This window comes from Haliotis asinina, chromosome 2, assembly GCF_037392515.1.
Source record: "Haliotis asinina isolate JCU_RB_2024 chromosome 2, JCU_Hal_asi_v2, whole genome shotgun sequence".
Classification (NCBI taxonomy): domain Eukaryota; kingdom Metazoa; phylum Mollusca; class Gastropoda; order Lepetellida; family Haliotidae; genus Haliotis; species Haliotis asinina.
Window position 1 is genome coordinate 54,506,524 of NC_090281.1, and position 22,360 is coordinate 54,528,883.

Here is a 22,360-nt window from a genome sequence, read left to right on the forward strand (position 1 = left end):
GTGATGGACCGATAACACGACCCGTGGTGAGGAAACGGTTGCATATGTTTCTGTTGTGTGAGTGGACAGTCTGCGTAAAACGCGTGCCTTATATGTTACAATAACGCCGCCGATAAACCCGTCTTCTGAACTATGTTATTTGTGATGCCCATAGTCAACTCGGCTGTATATTTGAAATGTTGTAATATAATGTGTATTTTAAACCGTATGTATTACCCGCACTGCCAAAACTAACCCCACATGAATGATTTTCTCCCGGCAACAAAGTAATCCATATGTTTTCCGGACCTGGTGAAATATGTTTCGTGGAACATCAAACGATGGAGATGCCTGTCTGCACACACAGCATTGAGCCATTTCCTCCTGCATATGAAGCGATGACTTGAAACATTTTACGGTCGCTTCATTCACTTATTAAAATAATGTACCTTATGGATTTTTTCGTCACCACTCGCCCCTTTTCCATTACCTCCTAGAAGACGTTATTATGCCCGTTTCGTAATAATGATTTTGTCACGATTGCAATTGGATTAGTAACCCTGAAAACAGCCTGATGTAAAATTGTAAATGTGATAACGTATTAACGACTTACATATGTTAATATTACGAATGTTCTGATGTTTTTTCACTACACTGGTTAGAACCATACCATTGAAATACATATGTGACAACTAGATCTGAATGAATACATAACCCCAAAGTGCCATAAGTCTAAATGTGTCATCAGTATAGGGCAACAGCTCAGCCACCAAAGAATGTAAGTGTTTATAGAAAGTGTATAACGTGCCATAAATAAATATTCATATGAAGGATTGCACTACTTCAGTGATAGTTTAACCAGATACCGAGAGGTACATAACTGGTGGATGGACAATGAATATTGATATTGAATAAAATAAGAACTGATATTCGTGAAAATAGGTGAAACAGGTCTAAATAAAGCAAGCTAAGGTATCCTAGTATGTTCTCACTTATGATATAGAAGAAAACGCCACACAAATAACAGTCTCCTAGTTTGGAACGTGATACGAAACCGAAGCATTATCAGTGGAATCAAATCCATCAAACACCACATAAATAAATGCCAGGTTGATACTGTTCCATTTTGTGGACAGTGTCTTAATGTTTTTGGAGGATTTTTTATATTTCTTTAATTTCTACTATTCAATACTTTGGTAGCTCTGGCGTATTTTTTTCTTCGGTAGGGCTGTTATTGGCATAAATGCAGTCAGCGGTCTTGAGTGTATGTTACAATGTAGGGGGTACGAGAGTCGTAGCGATACGATTGCTTTGTGCAGTGTTTACCTGGTGTTGATTTTGACAGGTGAAAGTATCTGTATCAAAAAGTCAGTCTAGCAAAAATTAAATGTATCCCAGTGAGATGGATTATGAGGATTTTATAGACGTTTCAAAAAGCGTATTGCAATGCAGCGTTCATAAAATGTTTAATCCAGAGGGGCGTGCAAGGGTGCACACTCACACCCTCTTACCTCCTCGTTTTTTGCCCAACGAGTTTTTTAAATGGCCATTGAAAACCTCGTGAAAACGCATGAAAATTAAATGTGCACCCGCATTTTTGTAAACAAAGCTGTATCCGCCCCTGTACTGCTTACGATCGTTCGGTACGTTCTGTGAGCTGACAGAATTAATTAAAATGCGCACCCCCTGGACCCCCCAAACTGGTGTACTTCCTAACACAATGTATTTATTTCTTACTTTATAATCCTTAATCGAATCTTGACGTTGAAAGCACTGCGAACTTGCGAGGAATGTTGAAATACTCAAACTATTAGACGCTTAATGAGTATGTAAAGCAATATCATTGCATATATGGAGAATGAGGGGAATCGAAACGACTGCCGTGTAAACATCTAACGACCCTTGTGTACTGAAATCCTCATAAATCCTGTATACCCTTATAAGACATGCAGATTATCTGTTAGATTGCAAAAATATGTTAATTTTCAATATCTTAGATTAGGATCATACATATATACACGTGGGCACATGAAATTAGCATGTTCGCTTGCCTGTGGAAGATCCCGGTTCGATTCTCAAATGAAGGGCAGTGAGTTAATCGCTGTCTGACATCTCGTGATATTTGCTGGAATACTTTGCTAAAAGCAGCGGAGGAAAACGATTCTTAATTTATTAAATAAAACACTTCCAAAGATTTTTAACTTGTGGAGCTAAGTTAAACAACTAAAGAAAACAATGACACAATCTAACACAATCTATGTGTTAGTCCACAACTAGAACTGTGACGTAAATGCAAACGCAATTCGGATTTTGAGAGATCCCTCAATTGTTGTGTTAAGCGTATTCTTAATGAAACGAGCACCAATTCAAAACAGACTGGTTCCTTGAGTAGGTTGCGCCTACGTCCAGTTTGACACGGGCAGAGGAAGTCTGCGTGAATAGGCAGTTGGCTGTACATATAAATCATACCTAGCGCCACGGTCTTATTGAAGGTTAATGTATGAAGTCCTAAGGAAACATTCATAGTTAAAAACTGTGACTCGATGCTAGCTTATTAGTATACTGAGTGTATTGTGTTTGTATTTGTACATTGTTCTGTATACCAACTATGATTGTAAAGTTTTGCTACTAAAAATAAACATGTCTTCTTTCACAAATTTGTTACGTTTTTCTGCTCATAGTTACTTAGCAACTTCATGAATATAGAGATGCATCTACAGATGTTCACTAAAGCTGGCCTCACCCCAGTACTCCTTGTTTCTGAAACCAATGGGATCTAGTCTAACCATGTTGTACGGCACTGAAAGGTTCCTGGATGACTGTTCACTGGCGCTTTCACAAGTTCACAGAATGACGTATATACAAGTACACAATGTATTCCTATTGGTGTAAAAGCTATAGGCATCTTTGAAAAAAACATGACTTTTTAAGTTTGTCCGAAATGTCGATGGCGTTTTTGATAACATAGTGTGGTCTGGAAGACCATTCCACGTAGATGCTGCTGCGCATCTGAAACTGCATTCCCCAGGGGCAATGTCCTTGTCTTGGGAACGCAATGTCTGATTTGCGTGTGAGACTGAACAAGGGCTTCGAGTTAGAATGTGCAGAGTCTGTATTGTGGCATGTAAAGGCTTTGAGCTAGAATGTGCAGAGTCTGTATTGTGGCATGTAAAGGCTTTGAGCTAGAATGTGCAGAGTCTGTATTGCGGCATTAGAACGCATGGAATAGAACAGCAGAGATATCCTGGTACTTAGGTGCCCTGGTAATAATCCTGGTAGATGTATGAGTGTTGTAGATAAGTCATATAACAGGGAACTAGAGTAATGTAGTCTTGATAAGCGATTGAACTTAGTCTAGCATTTTAGTTGACATAGTTAGTTGACATTCAAGTGGACATGACCTGTTATATAAACTGACGCTACTTGATTCTTCATTGTCAGTGGAGTCAAGATTCCGCACCTGTTTGTATACTGTTAATGGTTTATCTCCAATTCTGCAGGTCATTTTTATAATCGTGTATCTTCTGTAGTTGTTGATGGGAGCCGACATCAGTTTTCTTCTCGTTCAGTTTAAGAAATCTCACTGCAGTGCCAGGGCATTGGGGGCATCTCATGTATGCCTCTTAAAAAACATGAAGACATCATATTCGTATTCTTTGCTGTATTCCCCTTGGATTGTTCATGAAATTCGTGGGACTGATTTTTCATGATCAGTGTGGAGATAAAAAGCTATACTCTTTAAAAAATGGTAGGGGATAATGAACTTTCAATTTGGTTAGGACGTGTAAAGTTAACACAAATTTCAAGGACAGACATCTTATGAACGCACCACCACTTCCCCTATTACCTCCCCTAAACACAACGCACGTAGCCCCATACACCTACATGGGGTCCCATTCTTGATTTTGAAGGGTTTTTTTTCAAGAGGGTCGAAAAATCACTTAGAACATTAATTTTGACTCTCATCTTGCATCACACATTTGTGATGTGGAAATCTTATACATGCAAATTACATGCCACACAGCAATCATCCTTCAAAATGCGACTACATTCCAAATAACTATGGTTGTAAGCAAGTGCAAATGGTGATGCACTCTCAAAACATTCAGTAATATCATATCAACATTGATTGACTCCGATAACTCTCCTAAATATTTTCAATCGTAAATAGAAAAAATGAAGATCCCTTACTGTTTTGGAGAGTACAATTTCATCATTCTCAGGTACTGAAATATTTTTTAGCAAAATTCAAAGTACAAAATTCAAAGTACAAAATGTCTTTCTTTAGGTTGTTAAAACTCAAACATGTCATTGTAGTTTTGCAGGCGTGTTTAGTGTAATTATGTAACCAGGAATTCGGATTACCAGGAGCCTGTTCGACATACAGGTATGTCCATGTCACACTCTGGGGTGAACTTTATGTTATGGGTTTCTACCACAGATTGCGACTGATCTTAAAAGTTTAATTAGGTGTTAGAGCAACAAGGTCCATTTGCACCTTAGCGGAAAGGTGTGTTAAGTTTCCGATTTGTTTTGTTGCATAGCAATGCTGCCATACGTTTTAATATGAGCAGGAATTACAGCCAAAACTTCATGAAGAACAATACTCCTTGATCATAACAGTGCAGCCAATGAGAGGTACGTATTTGGAGCTGTACACGATTCCACTCTTCCTTACGTCGGTTTGAATAGTTTTGCAATGAAGCAAATAACATGCCACATTACCTGCCTGAGTATACACTGTACAATTCGCAGTAATAATAAGCATGTGTAGATATAGTAAGTAAGTAATAACATGCATCAAGACCATACAATCAAGTTAATCCGAGTGTTGTCACCAGTTACTTGCAATAAAGTAGGTAGTCATCTGAGGTCTATATACACGTCTAAGGATTGTATAATTATAAGTGAGTAAATGACTTGTGTTTTACGCCATTTTCAGCATCATTCCAGCAATATCATAGTGGGTACACCAGAAATTTGCGTCAAACATTGTACCCATGTGGGGAACTTCTAACATGGAGGAGAGGTTTGTACAAAATTGTTTAATTTTTAAAAGTTGTTTAATTTGCCTGAAACAGTAAGGGCTGTCGCTGTGGTGGTATACATGAGTCGGAAGTCTTTGTTGCAAAAATATGATCCATTACTGCTGCATTTCGAAGTATACTGTTCACACTTTGCTAAGGATCACAAAATTTCACCACTTTACTTAAACGTAGGTTTATAGTTGGAAAATGGAACTATTTAAAACGACATATAACAATATGGTAGCCCCTCTATAGGCGAACAACCACTTTTATCAAACGTTATGGACTTGACGCATGGGTAACCACAGAAATGGTCTTCATGGCACCAATCAACCATTTCGCAAATCATGGAACGATTCTTTGACAATTAAACAACACATGTAAATAGCACGCATGAGCTCCACATGATGCAAAGACATACTGAACTCTAGGATCCATGATTACAATAAACTTAGGTATTTAAACCAAATTTGACCTCACAATAGTTTTCAGTTGAATCCATGATTTGATCCTTAGCAAAGTGTGAGTAGTTGTATGTAATTGTACATGCGTAATGTTCCGATTACAGGTGTACAACGTTGTACATATGGATAGCCACATTGATAATATAGCATCAATTACATCTGCTTTCGGACTGAATTCCGGATACTTGTGGATGAATTATGATCATCTAACAGAAATTATTAATGACGGAAAGCGAGCTAGAAGACATCGTGTTAGTTCATCTATAAGATCACTGAAGTGTGCTGTCTTTTGGACACAGGCAGGCTCACAGCACCGACCTTTCGACCAAACATACGGGTGGATTAAAAATATCGGCGTCCGGAGACTAGTTTCATTTTGCCAATCAGCAAAGAAATACCAGGACAATGAAGGATCAACGAGTTGTTAGAAGAGGACACTCCTGATTATGCGGATGAGAGCACACCTAATGAGAAGACGGCAACAGTCTATATTTACATAAGGTTATCTCAATACTTGATGCACCCATCAACAAACTCAGCTGACACGTTTTTCACAATGATTCACATCAATAATGCCATGTCAGTAAATATATCGCACATCTGATATGTATTATGATACATTATCGCACACATTTGTTTCACTTGGATTGATCCACAGATTTTGACCCTAATGCAACAAGTGGGACGCTGAATCAGCAAAATGTCTCATTAAAGCTCGCGATCGGAAAGATGAGGCATGATTTCCACATGCCCTTGTGTCTTTGGTTTAAAGATTGAAAACCAAGTGGCGACCACTCGGAGGGCTTGCTTCGAGAAACCCCTGCATGCGGAGGGGTACACCAACGTGTCCGGCCTTGTCATGAAAAATTGAACTTGAAGCATTTAGTTGCTTGAGTCAGGATTCATCTCATTTTTTCATATAATACAGGCAGGTGGGCAGACCGAAAGCCAGTTTGTTGATTCACTGACTGGCATCTGATATTGAAAGCCGCTGTGTGGACGAGTGTGATTTGATTAGCACCATTTAAAGGGAAAGACGTAACTAGGGAGGCTGCTGTTCAAAATTACGGATCTCACTGTACATTTGTGTCACATGTTTTAGAAATATCCGTGGTGGATGGCCACGTGAAGACAATCGTTGCACTGTGACTGAGCCAGGTGGATCAAGGGGTTTCCCCTCTCTTGGCTGGTGCATAGTTGACGTTCCTGCAAAATTACAGGTACATTAGTATATCTACACATGCTGAAACAAACAGGTACATGTTAAATATAACCAACCCGCCTACAATCAATGACAATCACACATACAAACTGCCGAGATCATTCTTCACCTGTTGTAACCATAAGATCATTCCTGAACAATCGCGCCATCATGAAGGTTTACGAAAGGGACAAGTTGTGACGAATACTCCAAGGAGAGTAGTTGCCTCTGACGACAAACATCTTCTGGGCAGCAAATAATTTTCGATACATTCACTACATGTTTACCTGTCTGACGATCGCTGGACAGGACACCGAAGTTTGCCCTTGACACACAGGAAGATGATTAGGCCTACTACAGCCAACGTCACGGGAATACCAATACCGAGCCCCACTGCTAACGGAGGATACCTGGGAATTATTGAAGACTAAAAGATGAAAATCATTTTTGGAAATACTTATCATGTTTCGGACTATTCGGAGTGGAATTGAAATCTCCTCACAAAAAACTTAGATAAGATTTTCCAGTTTCAGTTTCTACTAGAAATAAAACCCAAACAACAACGACAACGACAACGACAACGACAACGACAATAACAACAACAAATCAAAGCAAAAAGAAAAAAAGAAAAGAAAATCAACAACAAAAAAACAAAACCAAAACCAAAAAGAGCACATTGAAGAAGTTGACATCCATAAATCTGGCTTTTCTTATGCTTTCCAGTTCTAAATGCCCTTCAAAAGATTTACATTCTATGTTTGTTCAGAATTAAAAACAAGGGTTCGTTTGTTTAATATTAACATATGTATGAATATGCTTTAATATATCTGTGCATTGCATAAAGGCGCATCATTTTAAAATCATTTATAAATCAGTTCATAAATGTTTAGAAGGCTCACGACTGAAACTTGATGTAAGCCAAACAATGGATACACAGGACCGTTCGTAACTGTTTGTGTCCAGTTGAGACCAACTTCCGGTACCCCATGGCAAACTGTTCGGGTTACGGAAAGGCGAGTAATGACAAATGTTACAGTTAATTATTCAGCCATTCGTGGTCACTCGTCCCTTTCCGTAATGTCCAGGAGTAACATGGTCACGTTATTTAGGCATCGGTGACCCACTCGTGTTATTCCGGCACAAGCCTCTTCCTGGAGGTAACGGAAATGACCGAGTGATGACGAATGCTATTCAGGCAGCGGAATAAGCCGAGGGACCCAGCCCGTTACTTGGTCCTCAAGTCTTAGTGTTTGCTGGCAGGCAGGGATATATATAAATCTCAAATACTTACGAATTGTCTTCATTGCAGCAATGTCTAGATCTGCCTGATCCACAGCAAAACTGTCCCTTTTCACAGTATACGGGCAGTGGCACAACTACGGCCTTCGATAGGTAGCAATAACCACTGATTTCCGCTGAAAAAACATCCAGCACCTAAATGGGTAATATCGGGCCACTTCTTTAAACCTAATTTTGGTGTCAGTCAATACAGTCGATACAATCATCGTTGCCCTGAGATAAAAACAATCGTGTCTTCATATTTGATTATAGGGATGTGAATGTACATGCGTGTATGAGCGAGCGCTATGCGGATGCGTGTGTGTTATAGTGCACACACAACCTTCAGTTACGATGTGCTTCTGCCATACTGTGGCCTTAACGCCGTCTCTGGCGCAAACATTGCCATGTGCAATATTCACAAGCTTTATGGATCACAACTTCTTTATTTCGTAGTTGCGACGCTTCGATACCGATTCTTGTACCGTTGTCAAACAGGCCATGCGCTTTTAAATTTATGGTTGTCTAAAAGCATTGAAGATACCTTAAACAGATAGTTGTACAACACACATACGCACAAACACATGCGCGAAAGCACGTACACACACATCTGGCAGAGCACTGCCTCTTTCATACGCTATTGTACCTGGAACGCTCGTTTTCCTTTGCGAAATATCTACAAGTGACATGTATCTAGTTTAGGTTTTAAGACGGTTTAATGATGTGAAGTCTACATGGGACTTTACCACTGGACAAATTCACAACACTATTTGCGGTTCATACGGCTACCACTTGTTTGTGTTGGTTACAAACACAGACTACCTCCTTATCCCTGGGAAAACCTTGGGAATTCCCCAGTTTTGCGTAACAAAGAAACATTATTGTTATTACTTTTATGCTGCATTATTTTACTCTTTTTGAACTAAGAATATCCATTCCCCGACGTGGCATTTCTGGAGTATCGGCAAAGGCGGCGTAAACTAAATGTATATACTGTACCTACATCCGATGTTATTTCACATTGTTTTTTTTGTTATAACACAACTAAAACACATCACAATATCCATCAATTTGAGTTCACATACGTTTCCAGGCTACTGTTTTATTCCGCAATATACAGCGTTGTCAGTGTAAACATCGGGTGATTACTTAATGATTGACTTTCCTTTTGTGTGAAAGTTTGAACTTTACTGTAAATTAAAAAATGTGAAAGTAAGTCATCATCATTTATCATCTAACATATTACCGCTATTGTTGAACTTCTCTCATGGAATTCCAATTTCCACGAAATCACCAGTGCGGATATAGAGGGAGGGTGCGGGTAGTGTCACACAGACACAGGCACACAGACACACAGACACACACACAGACACAGACACACACACACCACAACACACACACCGCAACACACACACAGACACACACACAACACACAACACACACACAACACAACACACACACACCACAACACACACAGACACACACACACCACAACACACACACCACAACACACACACACAACACACAACACACAACACGTCAGAAAGAAAATACTTGTGACCTTATCTTCCCTTCACCTTCGGCAACATGTTATTACCTGTAATGCAGAGTAGAACGAGAAGAGTACACGTCAACGCCATTCCCACCACGCTACGTACGTCTCTGCTGTATGCATCAAGTCACCTCCTCTATTTTCGGTTTCATTATAGCACAGCTTCGCCTATGGTTGATGGTTAACCTACGTGGGGTAAACCCACGAAGCGAAAAATACAGCTTGTTCAGCTTGTCCCGATCAAGTGAATACTTATGCACTGTGTGACCGTGTCACAAATGGTTTGGTCTATTATTGTGAAGGGGTTCACGTTTGTCACTCGATTGCAAATCTCAGTCACGGTCGAGAACTCGTCAGCAATAACCTTTCTTTCCAGAGTGAGTGAGTGAGTGGGTTTAGTTTACGCCTCATTCAGCGATATTCCAGCTATATGGCGTCGGTCTGTAAATAATCGAGTCTGGACTAGACACTCCAGTGATCAACAGCATGAGCATCGATCTGCGCAATTGGGGACCCATGACATGTGTCAACCAAGTCAGCGTGTCTGACCACCCGATTCCGTTAGTCGCCTCTTATGACATGCATGGGTTGCTGAAGGCCTATTCTTCCCAGGACATTGACGGGTTAAGAAAGAAGCTACAGGTGGTGTCATGTTTTCGATGTATGCATACATTCGCGCGAATGCAACTTTTATAGGATTCTCTTCTCCCCTATTTAATGACGTTAAATCGACCTGCCGTGTGTGTCATTTGTTATCCCGAGTCATGCATATGTAGAGAAGATCAGGTCAAGCTGAAGAATCTGTAATTTTGTAAGGACAAGTCACTCGACATGCCTCATCGCTCATATGACTGCTATTTATAGGCGCATAGCTTCTTTATCGGGTGGATGGTACGTGATTTGTTGTGTAGGTGTGGTCTCTATTTGATTTTCGTGTTGTGCGTGCGTGCGTGCTTGCGTGATTGCTTAGTAACGTACTGTAGATCATACAAGAAGCGAGCGAGAGAAGTTTGTAACGAGACTATTGGTCCATCAGTTATACTGCGAGGGGCGGCGGGGGTAACCTAATGCTTAAAACGCAGGCTCGTTCGATTCCTCATTTGTGTGAAGCACATTTTTTGGTTTCCCGAGGCGTGGTAATGCTGGACTATTGCTAAAAAAGGTGTAAAACCATATTCACTCACTGTGAAGAGAAAAAAAACGAAATCTGGAAATTTGAACGATTTTTATTTTGCTGGCATACTTGTCAGGCGAATGGGCTTGTGATTTCCGCGTATTCTAGCGCACACCGTTCTCACACTCGGACCGACGGTATTCCCCTGGTGGACTTAGTATAAAGTAACGGGCAAAAGTCGAAATCACTGATATCACAAAACGACAAACCACCATTATGAAAAAGGACGGTGAATTTTGATAACAGGTGCATGGGAAAGACGCATTGAGTCAATTCATTGGAGTAGCTACAATAACAAATCCATTGAGTCACTGTATGAATGAAGGAATGAAATCCAGATTATCAAATTACATTTTCGGTATCGTTTCTTTTGCCCGTTAGTTTATGTTCTATCTTGGGTGAAGAGTTCAGTGACTGATCATATGAGTATCAGTCAACGCAGTATCAGTCAACGCAGTATCAGTCAACGCAATCCGAAGAGGACGACATGCCATTATCAGCTCGAACATTATCCAATTCGGCGCTAAAATGCAATCAAACATAATTCATGACAAACGAGTCGATGTTGTCTTCGTGTTTACCAATGTTCTTCTGAGTTAGTTCGGTTTAACGCCGTTTGGGTAGAACAGTCGAACACTGCTTGGTCCATCTTTGATGAGTCGAACTCACGGTCGTCTCGACGTTAAAAGGTGGTGTGCGTTTCTTATTTAGGCATCAATAGCGGTTGTGTCGAACTTCGGATATCTCGAAGTATCGGGTCTCCTAAACTCCGGTATTTACTTTAATTTAGGCGTGTCAGCCTCATGTGTAAGGTGAGTGAATGATTATAGTTTTACGCCGCACTCAGCAATATTCCAGCTACATGACGGCGGTCTGGAAACAGTCATGTCTACGCAATTCGGATTCTACATCACGTCAGTGAGTCTGACCACCCGATCCCGATCATCTTAATTTATGACAAGAATGGGTTGCTGAAGATCAATTCTAACCCGGATCTTCTCGGTTGTTTTGTGGAAGGGAAACATTAAGTGATGCATGTGACATTTACCACTTTTATGACACACCCACCAGCAAAGCACGAGACCCACAAAGAACGACAATCCCGGAAGGCAAAAGGGACGCAACTCTGCAGTTGAATTCCTGCGTGTATGGCAAACGTGTCGCACATTCTCATCGATGTAGCCTATTTAAAAAATAAACACGGAAGCAAATCAAAACACCATTTGTATTGTATTTACAAAATACAGATGTTTACACACCAAGCATTCACGTATAAACGAGGTATTCTATTAACTCATCAACATCACACGCTGAGTTCGATTCATTTAACGATATCCCGGCTATTCTGAACCTTTGTAACAAATATATAGCAGGGCCCCGTTTCACGAAGCCATCGTAGCGTTACGACTGTCGTAAGTCTATGTTAAAGTGTGGGAGGTACGATCACCTTAGCGCTGCGACCTGTTTGTGAAACGCGGCCCTGGATTCTACACATTTATGTACGACTGCGTATTCTCATCCGTTCTAGTACTCAAGCTGAAGGCCGCACCATCTTTCTTGACGTTCCATTTTCCACGACAGTTCTGGAACCCGCTTGTCGTTTAAAATCGCCTGAACTGAAGTTCGCTTTAGATCCCGTATGGGAGTTTTGCATCAGTCATCAGATCGTCGACAGAACTTCCAGTAACAACCGAAAATGGCGAACCCAAGTACGGTCAGCCCCAAAAGAATTCCAACACACACTCCGGCGATAAGCGGCGTATTGCTGTAGGGAGAGATATTGCAATAGGTACTGTTATGCATGGACGTTGTGGTACAAAACATTCACTATCTCTGTTGTGTGTTACATATCAGAGTAAGGACCGGTTGGGTAGCTTATTGGTAAAAGTGTCCGCTCGTCAAGCTGAAGATCCGAGTTCGATCCTTAAAATGGTACAACATGTGGGACCTAACCTTGATATCGCCGGAATAGTACAAAATTCCAGATATTTGCGAGAGAGTGTTTTCAATCTGTATTCTTTAATTTTTAATTTATTTGGCATTTAAACTATAGGACAGTCTATTGGCAGTAGGGTTGGAGATTTAAATGGAGACTTAAATCATTCCGGGTTACATCAGCATAACGCGATATCTGTTAAAATAAAACTGTGAATCGATATATCCTTTCGGCAAAAATGTTTTTAGTGGAAATAATAGCATCATATTTTTAATAGTTCGAGTTTTGAGATTCGAATTAATATCTTCGATAAAAATCTATTCAGCCCATGACTTAAACCCTGTGCAAATCCCATCATTCTAGATTTTGAAGTGAACAAAGAGTTTACTGAATTTTGATGAATGACGGACGTCTTTGTTGTACTTCACACATGGTGATCACCTATGCACACATGCCTGACGTCATACTGGGGCCCGTGAAGATCCGGATTAGAACTGATCTTTAGTAACCAAAGCTAGTCGTAAGATGCGACTAACGGGATCGGGTGGTTGGGCTTACTGACTTAGTTGACACGTCATCAAATCCCAGTTGCGTAAACCGATGTTCATGCTGTTCATCACTGGATTGTCTCGATTATTACAGACCGTCGCCATATAACTAGAATATTGCTGAGTGCGGCGTAAAACTCTCTTCCTCATACTAGGTACACGAAGAAACGTAAGACAAAACACATGTCGCTCAATACAGGAGTCAGAAAGAGTACTAGTTTCCTCCACAATAATTAATTATACAAATTCTACTCACTCAACCTCTCCATTCTTACAGCATCGCTTATATCTGCCTAGTCCACAGCAGTATTCTGTCTCAAGACAATCTGTGGGGAAGAGGCCCTGTTTGAAATAACAGAATCCATGCACCACTTCTGAAAGAGAGAAACAAATTTGTATTTGCCTGCAAGTCTGATAAAGTGTAGCGTCACGTGTGAGTCTAACAACGGCGAAGGTGAAGGCACACACAGACATGTATCCAGCATCCCACAACTTGACCCTTGCCAATCAGAGACATGCCAGTGCGTCTATAGCAACACACGACGACGACTTTAATGTTACAAATTTGTTACAGATGGAGCAAACAAGGTACAGATCTTTTCTCCAAGTGAAAGCCGTGTGACGTCCAGGATGTGAAATCAACAAGAGAGATTATCCGGTTACATTAGGATAAGTGAGGGTTTCTAGTGTTTTATTGTCAAATAACATGCATACAATCATAAGCACGCACGCATGCACACATACATACATACGCACATATATACGTATGTGTCTACACACGGATATATAATGACAGCAAACATTCTACATAGTGTAAAAGCGAAATTGTCGTTGAAAATCTATGACACACACATGCACATACACATAGGCACACACACGCACACAGACACACACACACGCATACATACATACATACATACATACATACATACATACATACATACATACATACATACATACATACATACATACATACATACATACATACATACATACATACATACATACATACATACATAAAGACAAATTAAAATCACACAAAGCAACATAATACAAGCATGACAATCGAATTGACAATGATGATGATAATACCGGCCAGACATATCGTCAACAGTAGTACCAGCCAGAGGTTCCCCATCGTCCAGTAGTCTCAGTTATGACGTTTCACCCAGCTCACACACCATTTGTAGTGACAGTCCATGACTCATATGAACATACGTAGTATAGTACTCATCAGCATCGCCAGTTCCTGTTTACACGCTGTAGTCGCTTCACAGCGCCCAAGGATCGGAAGCTGACAATAATACCATCCCCTCGTATGGATGTGTGTTGAAATCGAGTAATTTTGTTTAGTGGTACTGACTTTAAATTGCGTGTCATAATGTCCAAATTCTGCACCATATTATGCGGTTATGATAAATAATTTCATCATTTCTGTTCTTGACCAGAAACCACGTTAGCATCAGTCGTGTTGACAAATTAGGAGTGGTTAACGGGCATGTCATAAATACACGCATGTGTATATTAACTAACATGGAATGAATCAAATATCATGAATCAGGCACTCACAAACTTACTATTAGGCACTCACGGAATTTACTATGAGGCACACACGTGCGTACAAACAGACATGCACGGGCGTACTATCAGGCATTTACGGACTTACTATCAGTCACCTATTAAACTTATTATCACTCAGTCACGAAGTTACAATCCGGCACTCGTAATTCTTCCATGGATTGTGATATAAAATGAGTGTCTGGAAAACAAGTCTCAATCCAAAGGAGATCCTTCCTTAATGACGAGGTCAGTGTATAGGTTTCGAAGAGGGTCAGTGGATAGTCTGATGGCTAAAACGCTCGGTCGTCACGCCGACGACTCGATTTCGATCCCTAAGATAGGTACAAGATATGAGACGCATTTCCGGAGTCACCCGCCCTGATATTGTTGAATTATTGATAAAGCGGCGTAATACTCATTTACGCACCGGTACAAAAGCCTTTTGTTTCTAATGAATGATACGAGGTCTTGAAAAAAAAGAAAATAATCGAGAATATTTTTGCTGTCCTATTCTTTACGGTTCGACCTCGTAAACAGGAGCGACGACGCAAACATTACCCTCGCTTTTGTGGAAAACTCGTGTATCTGGTATGATAGTTAACACATGGCTGAGAACACTCACGGATGCTATACTAGCCACAGAAAGAAACTGTGCATTGTCAAAATATTTTCCCAGTTGATAAGTAACAAAAAATAAATAACAAAGTCAAAGCTACATATAAACCTTAATAGATCATGAGACCATAACAAGTCGGGAGAATTTCAGTTGAAAAGTCGATGACACAATGACGTCACGAGTCCACAGGCGGACAGGAGTCAAAAGACCGTGTCACAAGCTCAATAACTGGTATGTCCACCATCGGCATTGAGACGCATATGAAACGTGCAGGGAGGCTTGTGGGACGTCTCGCCAGATTCTCTCAAGTTCTGCTGCAAGGTCAAGGACGTTATCTTTCGAATGAGGCAGACGGCGTACGCATTGATCAATCTCGTCCCAAACATGCTCTGTCGGGGAAGCATCAGGTGAATTTGCAAGTCAAGGCAGTAAGTCAACGTTGTGGTGTTGCAAGAAATCTAGCAATCCTTGTCGTATGAGGGCGGGCATTTCCAGTTGGAATATCAAACCAGGGCCATGAAATTGCAGACAAGGAATTGCCACAGGTCGATGAATCTGATCCCTGTAGCCCACACCAGTTAAGTTGCCCTGAACACTCACCAAAGGAGTTCTGTGGCGTGTGTTAAAAGATAGAAAGATAAGTAAGATAGAAAATGATTTACTGATATTACATAATTTGCCTATGCTTGTTTACTTCATCAGTAATTTAAATGTGATTATAGATAAAGTAAGCTAAATTACCCTGTTGTCTCATAGAGACGCATGAAAAGTTATATTAAGCATACTTGAACATATATATCACAGTAAAACACTGGTTGGTAAGCTAAAATTGGGCATATATTTTTTCCGGGTCCCAATATTTCATTTGGAGATAATCTACTGAAAACCATCCTAGATAATAATCTCCTTGTTGCAAGTGTTATTATGTTTTATGCATCTATGGATTAGCCGGATATTTCCATTATCTCCCTTTACTGACTCCTCCTTCTCAAAGTAGCCAATCAGATAAGCAGTTACCATCGAGCTTGCCAGTGTCAGCAAAGATGGCGACAGCAGGCGCAAAAGTTTGCAGTGGGACACAGATTTACGGAAAATGTCATAACGACCAACTTTCAGGTGTGAAACCTTCAAGAAATTATGTGTAAGTATTTCTTGCACCTCTTTCAGGGTACCTGAACAACAACTGTGTTGCCAAGTTTAATCAGTTAGAAAGTGAGTTATGACAGAAGCCATGTGATTGGTACGCTAAACTTCCCAGCGTAGTCACCTGATTGGGTAAAAAACCAGTAAAGGAAGTGCAATTATCGATCCGTAAACACATTTACGGTACTAGTGAAGACTTATCGGAACGTACACCAAAGGGATTATTGAGGAAGCTGAAGACAAAACAACCACGAGAAACGCTAACATGCTGTGTGCTTGTTACAATGGGCATTTATTGCTGTGTAACGTTTACGGACTAAGGCTGGCTAACCTGAAATAGTGTGTAAACGTCAGTTCTCACATCCAGCTGAATGTTTTAACACACCTACAATAGTCAGTCTGTGAGTTTTGGAGTTTCTACAGAACAGTTGTCTATGATTAAACCCACAGGTGCATGGACGTATCCGGGGAATCTGCATGTATTCCCAAACTATGAGTAAAAATACATGTTTACTTGCTGCAGTCAGTGACGTTAGGGTGCCAGTCAGCGCAACTGGTAATTCATACATGCAAGGTCAAAAGATATCCTGACCTGATCTGTGTCATTATCACAACTATTCTTTTGTAACATAAGTGACATATCTGACTTTGTATTAGAATTGGGCATTTCCTTTCCCTTGAAGATGTCTGCATGGTAAGTAGTTTGAAACGTCTTTAATCCATGTTCGATAATTTAGATGCATTCCTCACCAAATTGTTTTAATCCTTAAAACTGTGAAATGTCGAGAATGAGAACGTATCAGACTAATTTTATTAAAGGACGATAAAATATTCAGATGATTCGGTAGATTTTATGTCCAATTATGTTTGTGTTGGGCAAATTCATCATTTTGCTTTCAAATACGAATGTGAGATTGATCACTTAAAAACTATTACACAACGACCGAGGTTTTTCGTTTGACTTATTCTTTATTTTATTATTTCATCAGTAGATAATTGCCTCTTATTGGCGGACAAAGGGGACGAGAGTTAGTGAGAAATGATTGTATTAACTATTTCCCACAGTTTTCATTAAAATGACCAAGTGTTAAGATATAGTGATGAAATGATGAGACCCATATATTTCGTTCACATGTCATAATGTGCCAACCGTACTAAGCTTCTTTTCTGCAACACTCACTGTACACATTAATACATTTCCACTGGGCATAGGACCCATGAGGATCCTGGTTAGAACTGATCTTCAGTAACCCATGCTTGTCGTAAGAGACGACAAACGAGATCGGGTGGTGAGACCCGCTAACATGGTAGACACATGTCATCGTCTCCCAGTTGTGTAGATCGATGCTCCTTTTGTTGAACACTGGATTTTCTGGTTCAGACACGATTGTTTACAGACCGCCGCCATATAGCTTGAATATTGCTGGGTGCGGCGTAGAACTTAACTCAATCACAATCACAAACTGAGTGTAGAGGTGTTTTTTCTTATGAACGCAAAATCTAGATATCTTATGAATAACAATTCAGTTTGACAGAAGATACTGGAGACAATTTCCATGTATTTTATATTAGTGAAGCAGCAATGTTCAACTTCCATTAAAGTGTGTAAGATCATTTCTCAAATAATTTCAGACACAGAAACTTATAATTTCTTTTGTTTTTGTCTCTGCGCGCATGTGTATGACAAAAATGTGTACGTGTCTTCCCTTACATGGTCAGCATAGCCAATCACTACAAGCCAATAATATCACAATTACTAACTGACAGGTACAGGAAAGCAGAGGAAATCGTTGATTCACATTATGATTAAACGTCCCTCATGTCCCAAAGAAATTTGACCCCCATCATTTGGGCTCTAAACAAAATTGCAAAATACTATATCCCGAGTTCTCCCGCGTTCACAGACTCATGAATTGTACAGCAGGAACACAGCATTTCCAAAGCATGGTTCTCAGGCAAGGTTCTGGGAAAATCGGTTTCCTCGTAACTGCATGAACCGCACGTGCAAAATTTGGTATAAAATGATACCATATAGCCCGCTGTCATCGCTGTCATTGGAAAACAACACGGAGAATGCCGAGTCTTACAGCAGGACAACGGTATGATCGAAATGGGGGCTTCCTGTGGTCACGTAGCAAGAACCTTCGGTTGCTCTACTACGGTTACATCCATCCTCATTCAGCGGTTCCGGCAGACTGGTCAGACCAGTGACAGGTCCAGAGCAGGGAGACCCCGCCTCACGACGGCACAGGAAGACCGGTACATCCGTAATCTCCACCTTCGTAACCGCTTCCTGACGGCAACGTCAAGGGCAACAACGGCATTTGGTCGCCGCCTCAGTCGACAGACAGTGGCCAGACGTCTCCGTGCACACGACATTAGGAACTACGTACAGTCAGTACAGAGGGACTTTGCTGACACTTCAACATCGCCAGCAGACATTGCAGTGAGCACGACGCTGGCAGAGACCAGACTGGCAAAGGGTACGCTTTTTTTGACGAGAGCAGGTTCTCTCTCATTCTCTTCCCACAGAGGTTACTCCTGTCATATCTTCCTACGTAACCTCTGTTCTAACACCGCCATATTTCAGGAGAGTGGGTGAACGAATGGCTCTACGTTGCCTTTCGGCACAGGGATTGTGATGATCTGGAGAGGTTGTATTGGAGACCAGACCACTAGACTTGTTGTACTTGATGAGACACTGCCTGGTCAACGCTACATCGACCACGTTTTTTAGCCCGGTAGTTGTCCTATTCAAGCAACAATAGTAGCGGGGGACTCGCTTTCAACATGGCAACGCCAGGCCCATATTGCTCGAGTTGTCCCGAATTTATGAATCGCAACAACGTTAACGTTCTACCCCGTCCCCCACGGTCTCCTGACACCGATCGAACACCTCTGGAACCACCCCCATCGACGTACCAGACAACGACAACCACCTCCACAAACACGTCAGCAGCTGATTGCAAGCGCTGAGGGTGGAGTGGCAGAGAATCCCCGACGACGTCATCAGACGGCTGGCGTCATCAATGCGCAGATGTGTGTTTGTATGCATCCAGGCCCGCACATCCGTTATTGCTAATGTTTTGTGACCACTGTGATCGTCTATGGCAGCGTACAGTCTCCATCTTTTGGCTATGTGCATCTCAAATTTCACCCCTTCTGTAAATGGCATGATAATACATCAAATCATGTTCAATAAATCTTCATTCAGTTTTGTGATGTGCTTATCAATAGTCATACTTACTGAAAATGCACATAATATATGGCAAGAGAAAATTTCATATGACAGGGTTTCGGATAGTTTTAACAATAAAATAATAAGTCATTAGACTCAAGTGTGATGGACAATCCAGATCAGTCTTTCACGGTGGAGCAGTCATTACTCCAGTAAACATCATTAAACCGTACTTTTGCTGTTTAATATATTTCCAAAGCCATTAAATCATTGCAGGGGCGGCGGTGTAGCCTAGTGGTAGTAGCGTTTGCTCGTCACGCCAAAACCTGGGTTCGATTCCCCACATGGGTACAATATGTGAATCCTATTTTTGGTGTTCCCCGACGTGACATTCTTGGAATATTGCTAAATCACTTTCATTCACCCACTAAAGTCAATGACAATGTTGCCTGAGAGGATTAATACAAATGTAAGATAAAATATTTTCGATACCTTTCCCTTTTAATATCATTTCAGCATAATCGAGTTGACGTTTTTGTTTCCAGAATGTTGATGATAGTAAGTTTATGTTCATAAATCATATCACTAGAAATTTAAAACTCATGGTGACACAATAATCGTTTTCGCTTAAATGCCCCGTGGCAGTTATACTACGACTGATAAGTTTCGATGCTGAGTTTGGATTTCATGGTCAAGTCCATAATGAAATATGTCCATGACGAACAGTTTGTAATCACTGGTTGTTTTCTGATTGTATGAACCACCACAGCATCAGGTGTAGCCCACCCCTCCTCACACTGGCACTCAGCCATCATTTCATTAACAGGGGAGTCTTGTGTCTAGTGGTTAAAGCGTTCGCTCGTCACGCCGAAGTCCCTGGTTCCCCATTCCCCCATTTATGTGTCCCCCGCGTAATATTGCTAGAATATTGTCAAAAGAGGCGTAAAACTAAACTCCACCATTATTGTCAGGTCTAAATTTCCTAATTGTATGCCTAAATTGTTCACGTTAAACAGGATAAGGTCTAGCTCGTGTCTAATATAGCCCGATTGTCTTCAATGATTATCTGATGTTTGGTGGTTAACAAATTGCGGCACCATCGTGGTATCCAGTGCTTCTTCCGGTCGACCTTATAAATGGAACCGATGATAGAAGAACGGGTTGACACCCTCACAAAGGAAAGTCTGTGGACAGAACATATCCGATTGACAGTATGTGTTGAGAACTTCACAAAGGAAAATCTGTTGGTAGAACAAATCCGAGTGACAGTATGTGTGGAGACCTTCACAAAGGAGTCTGTGGACAGAACAAATCCGAGTGACAGTATGTGTCCTTACGCATTATGTTAACTTTGATTGATCAAAACAAAGGCGCAAAAAGGGGTAAAGAAGAGCTGGAAAGAATGAAGAGTGACATAGAACTCTTTTCGTAGTGTACATTAGGCGGATACGTTTAGATGATCCTGATCATCAGCAGACACCATCCCTATCGGAAAATGGATGCTTTCGAAGGAACAGAATGAGACCTGATGGCGCATATCGGATCTGGGAACATGATGAGACCTAGTACTGTCAAATTATTTGATTAATATGTCTTCACTTCACCCGAAGCCGATACTTATATCACAGTTCATGATGTTTATGCTGCAAAACATGGCTCCATAGAAAGATTATGTTAAGGGTAGTAGCTGCAGATGTTGTAGACAAGGCCGTTTGTGACAATTTAGGAATGGCTATCAAGTCCTAACTTGACATATCATCTACAACTGCAACAGCTTTATTCGATATAATGGCCAGTGTTTAACAAAATGTTTATGTTTTTACACGTTTTTTAAACTTTAACATCGTGGGTGTATGACATCTTGGTGTATATTTGATATAGTCATACAATGGACATTTTAGAAGGAAGAGACACAAATAATATTCAACTGACATTAAAGAATTACAGAATTAAAGAATTATAATTATATAATTTACTTGACTCACAAATTGAGTGCCAATTTTGCTGATTGCAGTTTTTATGTCTCTGTACAAAGGTATTGAGAAACATATTTTTATCACCCACACTAAACCAAAGCCATAACTAAATAGGCGGTGACTTACCTTTATGCCCAAGTTATACGATTACATCCTGGTCTCATGTTTGGGATATCTAACAGTTGGCATTGCATAGAATTGTAACAAAAATGTAATACATGTACATCGTTTATGATAATCAATAAACAGACCATATCTACCACATTCACCTAAAACAGCGTCATTTGAGACATAATACCTACCACCTAAAACATATTTACACTCTTTTAATGTGAAATCGTTAAACATTTCAAGTATTTTGGAAAATCCCCATGTCTTACTCTAATAAACTAAACTTGCTTTTACCTGTGTGTCAAAAATCTGAAACAAAACAGTGGGAGAAACATTCTTATGTATGTGTTAATCTGAAAATAAAGCCTTATTGGCCTTCTGAACAAGCACATTAGTTGCTTTAGACCAGCATAATCTATTAGAAAATACAATTATAATACGTTGATATCTTAACCCGATCACCATCAAACATCCATTTTTCTGTTCCCCTTAGCTTGCCACAGTTTCTACACACTAATATCTCTGTCTTATCGAAATTAAGGTTTCTCAGCAAACCAACAACACTGTCATCAAACACACACAAGTCACCTGAATAAAATAACATTAATATATCCAGC

General features: G+C 40.5%; 2 protein-coding genes and 1 long non-coding RNA gene across 3 annotated transcripts in view; 1 reads left to right on the forward strand and 2 right to left on the reverse strand.

Moving 5' to 3' along the window:
* Positions 1-69: 69 nt before the first annotated feature.
* The window catches only part of LOC137273959 (uncharacterized), a 230,421-nt gene continuing 208,130 nt past the window's right edge, over positions 70-22,360 (forward strand). The window contains exon 1 of the mRNA XM_067806886.1: positions 70-73. The gene's annotated coding sequence lies outside the window, so the exon portion shown is untranslated. The remainder of the gene's footprint in view (positions 74-22,360) is intronic.
* Positions 5,010-9,704, reverse strand: LOC137272699 (uncharacterized). The gene is made up of 4 exons (XM_067805081.1): positions 9,547-9,704; positions 7,963-8,086; positions 6,959-7,081; positions 5,010-6,676 (listed from the first exon to the last, which is right to left on the reverse strand). Exons 1-4 carry the CDS (start codon positions 9,587-9,589, stop codon positions 6,634-6,636), a joined length of 333 nt encoding a protein of 110 aa, XP_067661182.1. The 5' UTR covers positions 9,590-9,704; the 3' UTR covers positions 5,010-6,633.
* LOC137272700 (uncharacterized) lies at positions 11,887-14,350 on the reverse strand. Its single transcript, XR_010956108.1, has 3 exons — positions 14,252-14,350; positions 13,416-13,533; positions 11,887-12,440 (listed from the first exon to the last, which is right to left on the reverse strand). It is a non-coding gene; the product is annotated as an uncharacterized lncRNA (long non-coding RNA).

Bases quoted from the DNA above. Each gene is read 5' to 3' on its own strand.
- LOC137272699 (XM_067805081.1), bottom strand. From the start codon at position 9,589: ATGGCGTTGACGTGTACTCTTCTCGTTCTACTCTGCATTACAG. The intron at 8,087-9,546 runs GTAATAACATGT...ATGTTTTTTCAG, and splicing joins CGTTCTACTCTGCATTACAG to CGGAAATCAGTGGTTATTGC. The intron at 6,677-6,958 runs GTAAACATGTAG...GTAATTTTGCAG, and splicing joins GTCCAGCGATCGTCAGACAG to GAACGTCAACTATGCACCAG.